The sequence below is a fragment of the Crocodylus porosus genome, unplaced genomic scaffold (genome assembly GCF_001723895.1).
Source record: "Crocodylus porosus isolate Cpor-Errol unplaced genomic scaffold, CroPor_comp1, whole genome shotgun sequence".
In the NCBI taxonomy this organism is placed as follows: Eukaryota; Metazoa; Chordata; order Crocodylia; family Crocodylidae; genus Crocodylus; species Crocodylus porosus.
The window spans coordinates 2,886,840-2,900,404 of NW_017728935.1; the positions used below are offsets into that span (position 1 = coordinate 2,886,840).

At 50.1% G+C, this 13,565-nt stretch overlaps 1 protein-coding gene across 3 annotated transcripts; it reads left to right on the forward strand.

The window, feature by feature from the left end:
- The first annotated feature begins 28 nt into the window (after positions 1-28).
- MED20 (mediator complex subunit 20) lies at positions 29-9,396 on the forward strand. Of its 3 annotated transcripts, XR_002103115.1 has the most exons (5): positions 29-167; positions 1,655-1,809; positions 5,480-5,733; positions 6,766-6,832; positions 8,401-8,490. XR_002103115.1 is itself a non-coding variant. In XM_019546644.1 (4 exons), exons 2-4 carry the CDS (start codon positions 1,797-1,799, stop codon positions 8,614-8,616), a joined length of 483 nt encoding a protein of 160 aa, XP_019402189.1. In that variant the 5' UTR covers positions 33-118; positions 1,655-1,796; the 3' UTR covers positions 8,617-9,396. The 3 variants fall into 3 exon arrangements, 2 of the variants coding, with proteins under 2 accessions (XP_019402189.1, XP_019402188.1); XM_019546644.1 differs by lacking the exon at positions 6,766-6,832 and having other exon boundaries at positions 33-118; positions 8,401-9,396; XM_019546643.1 differs by lacking the exon at positions 6,766-6,832 and having other exon boundaries at positions 35-167; positions 8,401-9,396.
- Positions 9,397-13,565: the final 4,169 nt, after the last annotated feature.

The window sequence follows — 13,565 nt, forward strand, 5'->3', positions numbered from 1 at the left end:
CTGACATCATTTCCTACTCGGCTCCCCACCCCCTCCACCGGGAGAGGACGGGGCTGGGCTAGAAACTCCGCTTCCTGCCCGGGAGAGGCGGCCCCCGCGCCTGGAAAGAGGATCCCGAGTAGGCAGGGGCTGGCCGGGAGCGCTGGGCCCAGCATGGGGGTCACCTGGTAGGGCCCCGGGGGTGTGCGGGCGGGGGGGGCTTGCAGGGAGCAAAGGGGCGAGGGCAGGTGAGATCCCCCCACCTGGGGGGCCTGAACGTTTGGGGGCCTGAAGATCCAGGCCCCACTGCGGTACGGCCACCGGGAGCAGGCGGTGAGAGGGGTGAGCAAGGGGCTGGCAGGAGACCAGGCTGGCTCAAGCCAGGTCAGCATCGCAGCTGCGAATACAGGGCGGTGACGGCACCGGGGGCCACTGCAGAAAAACAGACGCGGGGTCCGCTTGTCGGCAAAGAAGCAAAAGGGCCTTGGGGACAAAGTCGGGCTCTGGGCGTCTGCCGTTGTCGCCGGAACGGGGCAGGCGCCTGGCGCAAAGCGGTCGCCGCCTGGCCGCGGGTTCTTCCTCGCGATGCTCGTCCCCCGTTTGCAGGGCGGCAGGGACCATCGGGACCCGACACAGCTGTCACTGTGGCACTTGGTGCGGGGCAAACAGGCGCTGTCTGTAGGGCTTTCTGGGTTGCGGAGCACGGTGGGGTTGGGGTGGCGGGGTGGACTGAAAACGCCAGACATGGGACTTTTGGCCGTGCCTGCCCGCTTCTGGAAGCGAGGGTTTCTTTGGGCCTGTCTCCGACCTGTAAAAGACCCGCTATCCAGCTCAGGGCTGCGTACTCGCAGAGCGGTCCGGCCTCCATTTCTCTCACAAGCTAGCAATGCAGGTTTATAATCAGCCGGTTCACCGGAAGCATGAGAACCCTATGCGGGACCCAGCAGTGTGTGTGGAGCACCGGCAGACCCCCTGCCGAGGCCTCACAACCCCTGGTTTGGGAACTGCTGCTGTCGTTCAGCAAGGCAGAAGTTACTGGGTAAGGCTTTGCAATCTGCGTTACGTAAAAAGCCGGATTAGAGGATCACAGCAATCCTTTGACAGCCTTTAGATGTGGTAGTTACTTCTGCCGGTCGTGTTTATTGCTGTAATGCTCCAGGCCCAAACATGAATGAGGCGCTGAGTAGCATCGGCCTTGCCCTGAAAAGCCGAGAGCAGCGGTTCTCAATCTTTTTAGACTCAAGGCGTCCCTGGATAAATTGGAGGTAACCGTTAGCAAATGCCGCCTCTTAGTTTCCACTTCTTGAACATGGGAAAATAATAGAGCGGTTTTTCCAATGTAAAGCACTCAGAAAGCCCCCAGCAATGGAAATCTGTTTGAAATCTCCGGGTTTATCTTGTGTTTGTATACCTAACTGTGCTATCATTCTTGGAACGATCCCAGGGTACCCTGGCACCCTGGCTGAGAATCACTAGTGTGAGCGGATAAGACGGATCAAAGCGATGCTGACAGTACCGTCGAAATGCTTTGCAGAGCAAATGGTCATCGTGTGTCGGCTTTTACTCTCGGTTCTAGATGCAAACCGGTGTTGCCTGGCTGTGTTGCATTCTGCCTTGGTTAAGGTGTCTCGGTATCTATGGTTATTGACTCTTTTCTGTAACTCCTCTTGGACAGTGTATCTCAGGTGCCAGTGGCAGAGGGGAAGAGCGTCCAGCAGACGGTTGAAATCCTAACGAGGAAACTGGAGCTGCTCGGAGCAGAGAAACAAGGGACGTTTTGTGTCGACTGTGAGACCTACCACACAGCTGCCTCCACCATGGGCAACCAAGGTCAGCCTGTCACTTCGCTATCTGAATGAAATGCTTTGCAGAGGACTTTATATTGGCTGCAGTAGCCAGTAGCTCTGGTTGGGTTGAACTCTGCTCTCGTAGTGAGGTGAATTAGCGTGCTCTTATTGTTCTAGCTGGGCGCGCTAAAGCCAGCTCTGAGGCCTCGTCTTGCTCCTGTTTATACCTTTCTTTTCCCCAGTCGTCTCCCCAGCGTGCCGCTACTGAACGGGATTGAACTAGCGGTAGGAAGGAAGAGCTGTTCAGGCAAGCCTGGTCCGCGCTGTGTAATCTTGCTAGCGGGACTCAGTTCTCCTGGGAGCGTGACCCCGCTCAAAGCTGCTATGCGGAATCAAAATCTTTTTCTTTTGCCTGCAGAGTGAGTTCATCTCTTGGGTAGAAAGAAGGTTGCTATTCAAGAGCTAACAAAGGCTTGTGCGGACAGGCCCGTGCCGTCTTCTGGCTGCTGTGGTCCCGTTAGCACAGGGTGAGCAAAATGGTGGATCCAGCTGGTGGCTGGACTCCATTACCCAGCAGCCCCTGCCAGCAGCGCGGGGCCAGGGTTTCCATGGAGGCTGGCCCCAGCAGCGCTGGCAGAGCCCACAACTGGCTCAAGATCCGTGTCCAGCCCCGCGCTCTGCCACCGCTGGTGGGGCCAGTCTCCATGGAAACCCTGGCCCCATGCTGTCACAGTCCTGCCGCTGCTGGGGTCTCCATGGAAACTGGCTGCCGTGATGCAGGCAGGGGCTGCTGGGAAATGAAGTCTGCTGCAGGCTTAATCCGCTGGACTTTGCCTGCTCCGGCTTTAGCAGCTCCGTCCCTGCAACGTGGGCCGTTGTGATGGGGGTGATGGCACGGAGCTCTGCATTCGCTCTTGTGGCTGCTGACTGCTTGTAAAACTTTTGCCGCCCAGGTAGGAGAGAGACCTGGGGTCTGTTCTCTGGCCTGGCTGTGATTCTGGGGGAGGTATGGTTAATCTTTGCGCCTCTCTGTTTTTTTCCCCCCTTCTAAAATGAAATAGCAATCTTGACCCACCTCATGTGGGGTTGGGTGACTTAATTACAGGTTGGAAACACTTTAGGAGCCTTAGAAGACAGGTGATCATACATGCATGGTATTGTTCACTCCTCTACAGCATTGTTATTGCAAAGCTAGGGTGCCTCACACCTTCCAGAATGCATCTGTACTTAAACCTGGGAAAACCAGGAAATGCAGAGCTAAGGACGTGTCTGCCGTGCCTCACAGCCTCTCTTCTGACTGGCAAGACCTCCTGGGGTATACTGCAATTATGCTTCAGCCACAGCTGCTCTGCAATAAGCAGATGCAGGGAATGTGTAAATGTGCCACATTATATTCTCCCGTTTATCTGCATGCATCACCCTTGCTCTCCCCTGGGCCCGGGATAGCTATATTTGCTGCCACAGGGATGGCTTACAGCTGCATTGAGATCATAGACTTTTCCATCTTGTGCTGAGAATCACGGCGGTGTGAAGTGACCTCATTCATCAAAACAAGTTCTTAAATAACTGGAGTTGAATACAACCTGGGCCGAGGTGTGAATTGATCCATTCATCACTGTTCTTGGTCTCCCTTCCGCTGTCTGCCCCAGGGCTTGTTGTAGAACACCAGTTTTTAAGACGGTTTTACTAGATAAGTGGTTTTAGAGCAACTTCATGCAAATCAACTTAGAGCGGGGGTGTTTAACCCGGTGGTCTGTAGGCCAGTTCTGGCCTGTGGAGCCGTGTCATTCAGCCCACAAAGTTCCCCACAGGTCCAGGTTTCTGGGTTTTTGGTTGTAGCCGTGTTGGTCCAAGGACCTAGGCAGGCACGGTTCTTTGGGCAGATGTGATATCTTTTGTTAGACCAGCTGAGTAGTTGGAAAAAAGTTCTTGGCACGCTTTCGGGCGCTGTCACCCTTCGTCAGGCAGAGACTCCCTATGCTTAACAAAGGGAGATTGCGCCCAAAAGCTTGCCAAGAACTTTTTTCCAACAACTCAGTTGATCTAAAAAGATATCACATCTACCCAGAGAACCTTGCCCGCCAGTCCAAAAATGTGGTGGTGGGGGGAGCAACCCTGCTGCCAAATTTCCAGACCCTTGAGGAGCCCTGTGGCTGGATAGTGTGGCCCTGCATGCTAGATCAGGTGTGTAGGGCAGGGGAGGCAGCATGGTGGCCAGTTCAGGTGCCAGAGGGCCAAGGGGAGGTGGCACAGAGCCCAGACCAGGTGCCCAGGGCCCAGTCTGGCTGACCGACCCATGTGGCCAAAAGACTGAGCACTGCTGACTGTAGTGATGCTGTATCTGAGGTATCTCTGGACTCCAGCCTGCACCACTAACGCTACCCACAGGCCTGGTGCCCCCCAGCAATAACATCCTGGGCTGGCAGCGCTGTCTCAGCTAAGGTGACAGAATTTCCATTTTAACTGGAGTGAAAAAGATTTGCAAATAAAAGTCCTTCGGGCTAGAACATCATTTTCTAGAGGTTTGTTGCAGTGTGTGCACTGCTTAGTTTTTTTCCTAGAGGAGTTTATGGTGCAGGGGTGGTGGGGACAACCATTGTGATTTGTGATGACTTTTTAAAAAAAGTACCACACGACTAAAATGCTTCCAGTATCGGACGTTACCTTTGGAGCTGGTGTTTTTCCCCTCTCCAAAACGACTAAGTGTCTTGGTGTCTGTTGGATGCGTTATTCTAGAAAGCTTGAAATGTGATATTTGTGTGCGTGTGTGCTGATTTCTCTTGAGAAACGTGTAGAAGTTTCCCTTCTGGCTGACGACAGCATCCTGGCACTGGCATTCATCACTTGATCTCAGGCCACTCTTTAGAACAGGGGTTTCTAGTCTGAGCACCTTTTCTGATGTTCAGAAGCCCCTTTGAACATGCTGGTGAGTGTCAGCACTGAAAGTGGCCCTTTTTTCCTCGGTCAACCACAAATCTGTACCGCTACATCTACCCTGGATCTTCTCCACACACAGACGTATTCAGGACCATCTGGATAAGCATGTGGAGTTCAGAGCACTTAAAAAAAAAGAAAAAAAGACTCAAACAGCCAGTCTCAACCTTGACTATAGTGAGTCTACAGCTCCCCTGTAATTATCTCCAGAGGTCACTGCTGACCCTGTATAGCTATCCTGCTACCTAGGGTCTGAATTTGCTTGGCTTTGCTGTTGCCTACGCAGAGATTGCTGTTAATACTGGGCTCTGCAGCTCAAAGTACTTCTGGAAACCTTGTCCTGCTGCTGATCACTTCAAAGCCGTGAATGTAGAAGAAAAGTAGCAGAAGTCTTTTTTTTTGTTTGTTTGTTTGTTTTTTTTGTCTTATAAGTGGAGGGAAGTCCTTCTTGCAGTCATCTATTTAAAAGGCTATCTCTTGGTTTAAGTACCTTCCAGAAATACCCCAGAACAGCTTTTTGCTCATGGTGGATCAGACTATACTCTGGGATTGTAGCAGCGTTACTATAAATAAGAAGAATGCTTTGTTTTGTGCTAAATCAAAAAAAAAATCTACACATCCAGTGTGCAGAACATAAGCATTAATAAAGAATGTCAGTGTTCTGCAATAGAAATAACAGAGGGTAGCTGAGGACAAAGGAAAAGCTAAGAGATGTTTCTTTACAACCTGCAGGAGAGGAATGTTGTTTTACAGCTAAAACCCTGTTGCTCTTCTTTCAGGGCAGACTGGCAAGCTGATGTATGTGATGCATAACTCCGAATATCCCCTCAGCTGTTTTGCTCTCTTTGAGAATGGCCCCTGCCTCATAGCAGATGCCAACTTTGACATCCTCATGGTGAAACTGAAAGGCTTCTTCCAAAATGCCAAGGCAAACAAGATTGAGAGCCGGGGAACGCGGTACCAGTACTGTGACTTCTTGGTGAAGGTGGGCACTGTTACCATGGGGCCCAGTGCGCGTGGCATATCTGTGGAGGTAAGGCCGTTCTTCGTCGTGTTTGATATACAGGACAAGCGAGGAATTGACTGGCTCAGCCTGCATACAGGAAGGGGCACTGATTCAGGAAACTATTCAACCACCAATTTTAAGACTCCTTGGCTTCAGTGCAACTTAAACCTCTCCTGAAAGTTAAGAAGGCGGACAAATAGTTTGCTGAATGCCTACGTAGACTTTCATATTCATAGAGTTTCAGTATGGGAAGGTTATTCGTAGCTGAAGCCTTGGAAGTATAGGTCCCAATTCTGCCTTTGCGTAGCTGTAAAGCATGGGAGTAAGCCCACTGATTTACTGGGCCTGCACATAAGCTTGAAATTCAGTGCCTAAGTGTTAGCACTAGGGCCTTTTGGAGGAAGGATGTGATTAGGGCAAAAGGAAAGGAGGTTGGGATACGTGGTGTTGTGCCTGTGCTGCTGCCTAGCAGGGTACGTGAGCAAACCTGGAGATCCATGTGTTCGGAACGGGCGTCTTGTGTGTTTCTCTGAGTTGCTAGGCCCAATTTGCAAAAAGGCTGCTGACTGCACACAGTGGGGCGCTGCTTGCCCCTTGCATGGAGACAGTTGAACAACAGAGAAAATGGATTAGTCAAAGTTATCAGAGGAAACTCAGGAAACGCCGTCCTCTCTTGAGCATCATTTCTCCAGCCTATATTAACAAATATCACTGCTGTATTCAAACCTCTTCTAAAAATGACAGTTCTTATGCAACTCCTCTATGTTTGAGCTGCTATAGCAGCAAGTACCATAAAAATACCAACAAATCTGATTTTAAAGGGATACCATCAAACTCAAAAGCCTGAATTTGAGCCAGATGCCAATAACTCTTCTCCAGGTTATTAAAAAAAAGACAGACAAAAGTCTAATTTATTTTTCAGATGTGTTTATGTTTCCTGTTTGGGGCAAATGACAAGCAGGGCCCAGGCAGTTTCACACTGCCCCTGGGTTTGTATTTACCATGTGGCAGGGGGACTGTTTCCTCGTTGTAAACACAAGTGTTCCCCTGGCATTTCAGGGGGGAAGATGACTCTATTCATGAGACGCTCCAACCAGAGATCAGGGGTGCCACTGTTATAAGTTTTGTAAGTACACAGTGTAGCAAAGGTCCCTCAACCTTGCATTGTGATTTCCCTGTCTAACAGCAAGACTGATGATTCGGGTCACAAGCATCAGCTGTAGCCCACCAGTTAGGCATCGTGACAGAGGTGAATTTGTAGAAGTACAATGCCACGGGCTGCCAGATTTTTAGCTCCAGATCTTCCAGGGTCTATGAAGCAACATGGAAGAGAATGCAAGGTGTTTGGTGGGGAAATTGGATTCATGGGCTGTAAAGGCTGGCCTCATGGGGAGATTGGAGGCATGAGTAAAAGCCACCCTAGCAGGACTGAGTGAAGCTGGGAAATCCTTTGAAAATGAATTGCTTGGTTTTGCTGCCACAGAAAAAGAGGAAGCTGATAGTTAGGTCCAGATCTTCAAACACAGTTAGGTAACTGCTGCCTCGGAAACCAGTGAGGGTTAGGTGCCTCTGAGCAGTAATCTCCAGCCTTTGCTGGCCTGTGCCTGAAAGCTTGTCTAGTACCTACCTTGAGTTTGGGGCTCCAGCTGAGCAGACAGCTGTGCTTTTCTTGACTACCTCATCCAAAGTACACAGCAGGAGCCAGGCTCCCACGCAGAGGTGAGGATAGCATGTCATAAGCCGAGCCCCATTCACAAGCAGTTGTCCGTGCAGGTTTGTGGGAACAGCTATGTTTTTTGGAGAAAGGTGAGGCTAATGCCCTAGGCTACATGCCAGCATTGCATTTTAAACCATGTTATCCCAGGACAAAGTTTAATCATTCAGAGGTTCATGTCCTTTGTCCTGGGACACAGCCCTCAAAAGGTTCATGGGTCAAGTAGTCCCATAGTGTGCCTGAATGCTTATGCCAGGATTGCATCATGGATCAACAGCAGAAAAATGGTGGTACATTCAGCCACTCACTAAACCCTGATGAGAAGGGTGATGTGTCGATGCACCAATCCCAGGATATTTCTGTTCCGGGACAAGCACAGGCACAACTTGTCAGGGGGCAAATGCAATGTCTGTTCCTAGCCCTAGTGAGATGAAACCCTTGCCAATGGGCTTTGCCAGGCAGCACCTTGTCTGTTTCTTGCCCCTTGCCCTTCTTATTCTGGGGATCAGCCAAAGCACCTCCCTCTTGACATCCAGTGTCCCTGTTAGTCCAGCCCCAAGCCCTTCCGATGCATCCTGATATTCGACCCAAGGTACGCCGAGCTGAAAGGCTTGTGCATTAACACCCACTGTGCTATCTAGCCCCTCAAGGCCAGGGGCCATTTAATACAGACTGCATTTGCAGCTCTCTGATCACCTTTTCTTTCTCTCTCCCTCCCCCAGCTTGGCTTTTGAAAGTACAGTTGAGGAGAGTTTCCTTGGGCATTCCCCAAGATGGCCCATTGTTTTACTTGTGATTTAAGGAAAGTTTCTTTCTTGTCTTCCCCAAAAGGAAAACCACGTCTCTTCTGCCTTCGAAGCGCTGAGCAGCTCTGTATCGGAGTCCAAGCTGTTAGCCAACCAGATATATATTTAAAAGGGAAGGGACATTATCATGACTGTCTCTGCTCCATCTCTTAGCGCTGCTGTTTGTGTTGCCAGGTGGAGTACTGCCCGTGTGTGGTAGCCAATGACTGCTGGAACCTGCTAATGGAGTTCATGCAAAGCTTCATGGGGAATCACACTCCTGGAATCCCATCCGTGTTTGGCAACAAGCACGACAGCATCTACAGCCCGGCTGACTCGATGGTGCAGTACATGGAACTGTTCAACAAGATCCGCAAGCAGCAGCAGGTGCCTGTAGCTGGGATGAGATGAAAAGGCTTCCACGAGGCCGTTTGGTTTTGTTTTTTGGGGGGGGGTGCCCTTTACAGGGGCAGTAACCCCTTTCCCGATTGTCCTCAGATCACGAACGCCAGCCCGTAGCTCCTTAGTGCATTCTCCTCCCTCTAAAACAAAGAAACGCTGCTCATCTCCCCAGGAGGAGAATCCGCTTTCTTTCTTCACCCGCTCTCGGACACGGGTCTCAAATGTAACGTGTTTTTCCTTTTGTCCTGGTCCCTTATTCAATTCAGTACTTCCAGTGATTTGACCATTGGCCACTGAGGCTGTTCAGTGCTGTGGAAATGCTTGATTCAGGGGATAGCTCTTCAACCAAATGGGGGAGAAAGAAGAAACTGCAGCTGTGTGCACGCACAGGCAAGGGTTAGTTCTTCTCTGTTTGCCTTGCCTGCTGACCACTAACTGTGAGTTTTCTGGATTCCCCTTGGAAAATATTTTGATACCATTAATAAAAAAAATATGCCATATTTTCATGTAAAGATGCCAAGTCTTTTTATACACCAAAGATTGGGAAATCTGTGGGGCTTCCCTGTTTGTTGATTTTTACAGATCCGTTTAGTTTTTCTTTTGTGCTGAGGTTGACTTTGATTTCTTTGTTGAGTTTTATACCCTCAGTGCAAACTCGTGTCTTTTGTAGGAAAATTGTATTTGGTTTTTGGTGTCTCTTTTTGGGTATGTTCATGGCCTGTCAGTCTCTCCTGTAGCTCCTGGCTAGATTAAAATCTTTTGTGTCTCAGGTGATAGCAATGGATTTGGGGGGGAAAAAAAGGTCTGGCAGGGTTCCTCTTACCTGTTGAAATAAAGCGCCTGCCACTCTCTCGGATAATGGCACTGTCTCTACACACCTTTACTGGACGGGAGTCCAACTGATATCAGTGAGCTGACAGAACTAAGGAAGGAGTTGCAAAATGAGGACCAGAGATTTACTGGAGGGCTTAACGATGCAATATCATGCAGCCGTGATTTATTTGCATGGAAGGGAAGCTGGGGAAATTTGGTCCCTTTGAACCATCTGTCTCCTTGGCTCTAAACCTTCAATAGCTTCCCGGCTGGTGAATGCGATTTTCTTCTCTTTATATTTTTCGGCGATGCGTGTTGCCATTTGCTAAATAAATCCCAGCCTGCTGTTTACCCCAGTTCTGCAGCTGCAAGGTTTTTATGCCACTTGCATGAAACAAGGAACTTTGCAAGGAACTGCTGCAAGACAAGGATCTTCTCTGCTTCGTTTCAGAATTTAGCATCGTCGTTAAAATCAGCCCAGACTGCCTGCTCCTGTAAGCGGTTCTCATGCTGAGCTGGTTTTTGAGGTCACTGGGAATTCCATGCCCAGAGGCTTAGCTAGGTCCTAAGCTTCTAAGTTATTTAAATTACATCGCACCAGTTTTTCAGCACATAACCTGCGGAAGCAGAGTATATCATCCTTTAAAAAAAAAAAAAAAAAAAAAAGTTTCTTGTCCCTCACTCATCGATGGATCTTGCACTGCAGCCCTGAGTTAACTGGACAGAATAGATGTCTCGTTCCTAAATAATTTTAACCTTCCAGGTATATTGCAAAACTAGTTTATTAGACAAGGTTTGGAGTGTAAGGTTAAAGGTATTTCCTAAAGGAGTGGGTGAGAGAAAGGAGGTGTTTTGTTACTCTGATTTATTGATGGGCTGAGATAATTCATTATTTGTATATGATTTTTTGTTTTTGTTTTTGCTGAAGGGTGATCATCATTTATGCCTATAAGTCTAATTATTTGTTAGGGCGCCTAGAGCCTTTTTTTTTTTTTTTTTTTTTTGCATGGGCATTTATTTAACTCTGAATAAATTAAGTTGGTATTGGGGTTAGTAAGACCTGGTTAATGATTCATAGCAACCAGTATTCGCTGTAACTCCATTAGCAGTTCCAACCTACTGGATACCCTGGGAAACAAAGTGAAGACTGATCTCTGCAACTCTTAACTCACCTCCCCATTGGCTCTGGTCAAACTATTTGAGTTACACTGGTGAAATCTGGCCCTTGGCTCATTATAGTTCTGTGCCATTTAAGGGTGGCTGGGAAGTTCTATGAAAAAAATTCTGTTGTTTGCATCGGTAATCACATCCACTCTGCTGAAATAAAAGCTGTGGGGTCATTATTAGAAAATTAGGCACATCCAGTGTTGCACGTGCATCTTTTTAATACCAAAATGATGCATTTTGTAACCAGAGATACCAAAATTTTAGTTGTATGTCTTACAAGCATAAACAACATGCTGGGTGTCTTAACGGGATGTATTCTGCTCTTAATGCATGTTACCGTTCAGCTGCCACCAAGCTGACTCTTAGGGCTAAAATATGCCTTTAATTATATCGGTAACCCCCCAGTGATGTCAGTGGGATTGTAATGGGGCAGGGGGAAGAGCGGGGATGAAAAGATTTAGCCCTTTCAGCGTTAGCAAAGATATCCATTGATGTAGCTGCCTGCTCTAAACCAGTGGATCGACTGCTTTGCGCATAGGGCATCTCTTTTACTCCCTGGGGTCCTCCCTTGCTAGGCAAAATGATTGTTTTTCAATCTTATTAGCTCAGTAGGCTCTCCCTAGGCAACAGTAAGGCCAACTAACCTGGCTTCAAACACGCTAGCCTGTGTCTTGACAGATGTTAAGAGGGCTTTCAATCGTGTTGTTAACATGACTGAAAACCAGGCTTTCCCACCTGTCAATACAGGGACTTGGAAGCTAGATTCTAGAGTGCATGTGCAAAGCCAAGAAAGGTGCTGAAAAATCCAACGCTTCTGTGCACAAAATTGGGGTCTGATCATATTCGTGTGAAAGTTGATGAGCAGTTTTGTCGAGAATTCTGGAGGGAGGACATTGCATCTACCCACTGTAAACCTGGGTAGACTGTAGACTTCCTGGGTGGAGCGTATGTATCAATTAGGTTCATTTTATCTGAGGAAACTAAAGCACAAATAGGTTCGGTGACGTTACCAGCATCCCAAAGCAATTCAGTGGCAGAGCATCGAAGTAGACTCCTGGTCACCTGCCTCAGCAGTACTGCCAGGGATGTTTTTAGCTCTGTATCATTATTACAAGTAATCACTTACGTAGTAGCTGCATGCTGATATGCATGTTTACAAAGGGATTACAGACGACCAAATTCATCCTTGGTTTAAATCCTTTTGATTGTAATGGACTTGCACAACAAGGGGAACTGGATTTCAAGAAGTGACAACACAAGGACCCAGTCCAAAGAGTTGGGGGATGTTTGCCGATGAGGAAGTGTGGGCAGGATCGGTGCCTGAAACGGACGTGACCCTGGACGAAAACCAAGATGCGGTAGGATGTGTAGAAGATGCCTTTGGGGAGAGATTTGGAAGAGGAAAGGGAGGTTGCTAGACAAAGCAGAACAGGCTTAGTGCTCAACAGCTGTTTATTGCCAAAGGGTTGATGGTCCTGCCTTCCGTTTCTAGATCAGTTTCTGAAGTCTTCTGTGAGCTTTTGAGATTCGCCTTGCAAGAACAGCCTAGCTCTTTGTCGGACCGGCTTTTCTGTCCGCACAGCCATCTTACAGGACATTCGTGTCGCCTACTAGCGCTACGGGGCTTGAGCGTAGCAGTCAGTCACAGTGCGATTGTGCTGCATCACAACCCATCGGATGCTTTGCAGCGTGACGGCACATCCCATGGATGTTCCCCGTGGGGCAAAGTGGCCTGAGAGCCACAATTACAAGGACAGACTATATATAACCAAATCATGCCGTCGTGGTGCAGTGGGAGGATGGTACCTCAGGGGCATTGCCACCTGACGACCTTAGCTCTGGCGGCCTTCCCCGAGCACTGATGCATCTGTTTGTCAGGGCCTCTAAAATGGCTTGAGGCTGTTGCCAAATGAAGCACGTTCAAATGAATCCAAAGTGGGTGGCAACAGGCGGCGTCAAAGCTTCACCAAGGGCCTGGTTCAATACAAACACACTTGCCTAGGGAAGCGTGACTTAGTCATGCCAGGATGTGGTCCTGCCCCCACCGAGGGTGAAGTGGTTGTGCCCCCGTGGCACTCCCAGCGGATGCTGCTGCTCCACGCGCCCCAGCCCAGCCCCTCCCAGGTCTGCGATGCCCCAGGAGCACACGGTGCGGTACTGCGCTTGCACCAACGTACGCCGCGTGCGGCCGTTCTGCCAGCATGGGCCGGAGGGCACAGCCACGGCCCTGGCACTGGGCTTGGCCGAGGTGGTGCTGATGCCCGGCCGGCTCCCCTCAATGTCCTTTGGCAGCAGCCCCTGACAGATAAGTGCCTGGCGTGACCTCTGCATCACGCCACATGTGCTCCCCTGGGAAGTGGCCGTGGCACCTGCACCTGGCATGCATGTGGCATGACCTTTGCATGACGCCACGTGTGCTGGTGCCCGGCTAGCTCCCCTCGCTGCCCAGTGGCGGTGTCCCCCAAGAGCTGGCATCGCTGGCCGTGGCCCCTGTGACAGGCGTGTGCGTGGCGTGACCTCCGCATGATGCCATGTGTGGCCTGCCCCATAGAGGCTGCTGCATGCATGTGAGCCCCCCATGGGGGGGACACCAGGAGGCGCTGCGCCTTTAAGAGCCTCTTTGTCTCCGAAACATCCTTATTTACCCTCTTGTGACTCAACCAAACTTCAGCCTGGGATTCACAAAGCCCCGCTACGTCAGCCTGGCGGGGCGGGGCCGCCGGCTCCCGGCCCCGCCCCGCGTCCCCCCGCCCCTCCGCAGCGCCACTGCCGTAAGCCGCTGCGACCTTACCGTAGCGGCTACGCGGGAGCCGCCGACTGCCCCCGCGCCGAGCTACGCAGCTGGCGCCCCTCCGTCCAGAATACACCTCTGGCGCCCGAGAGCGGAACACCTCCGCACTGTCCCCGGGCTTGCGCCACTAGCGTAGGGAGACCGGGAGAGAGGCCTTACGGAGATGGCGTAAGCGGCTTCGGTGAAT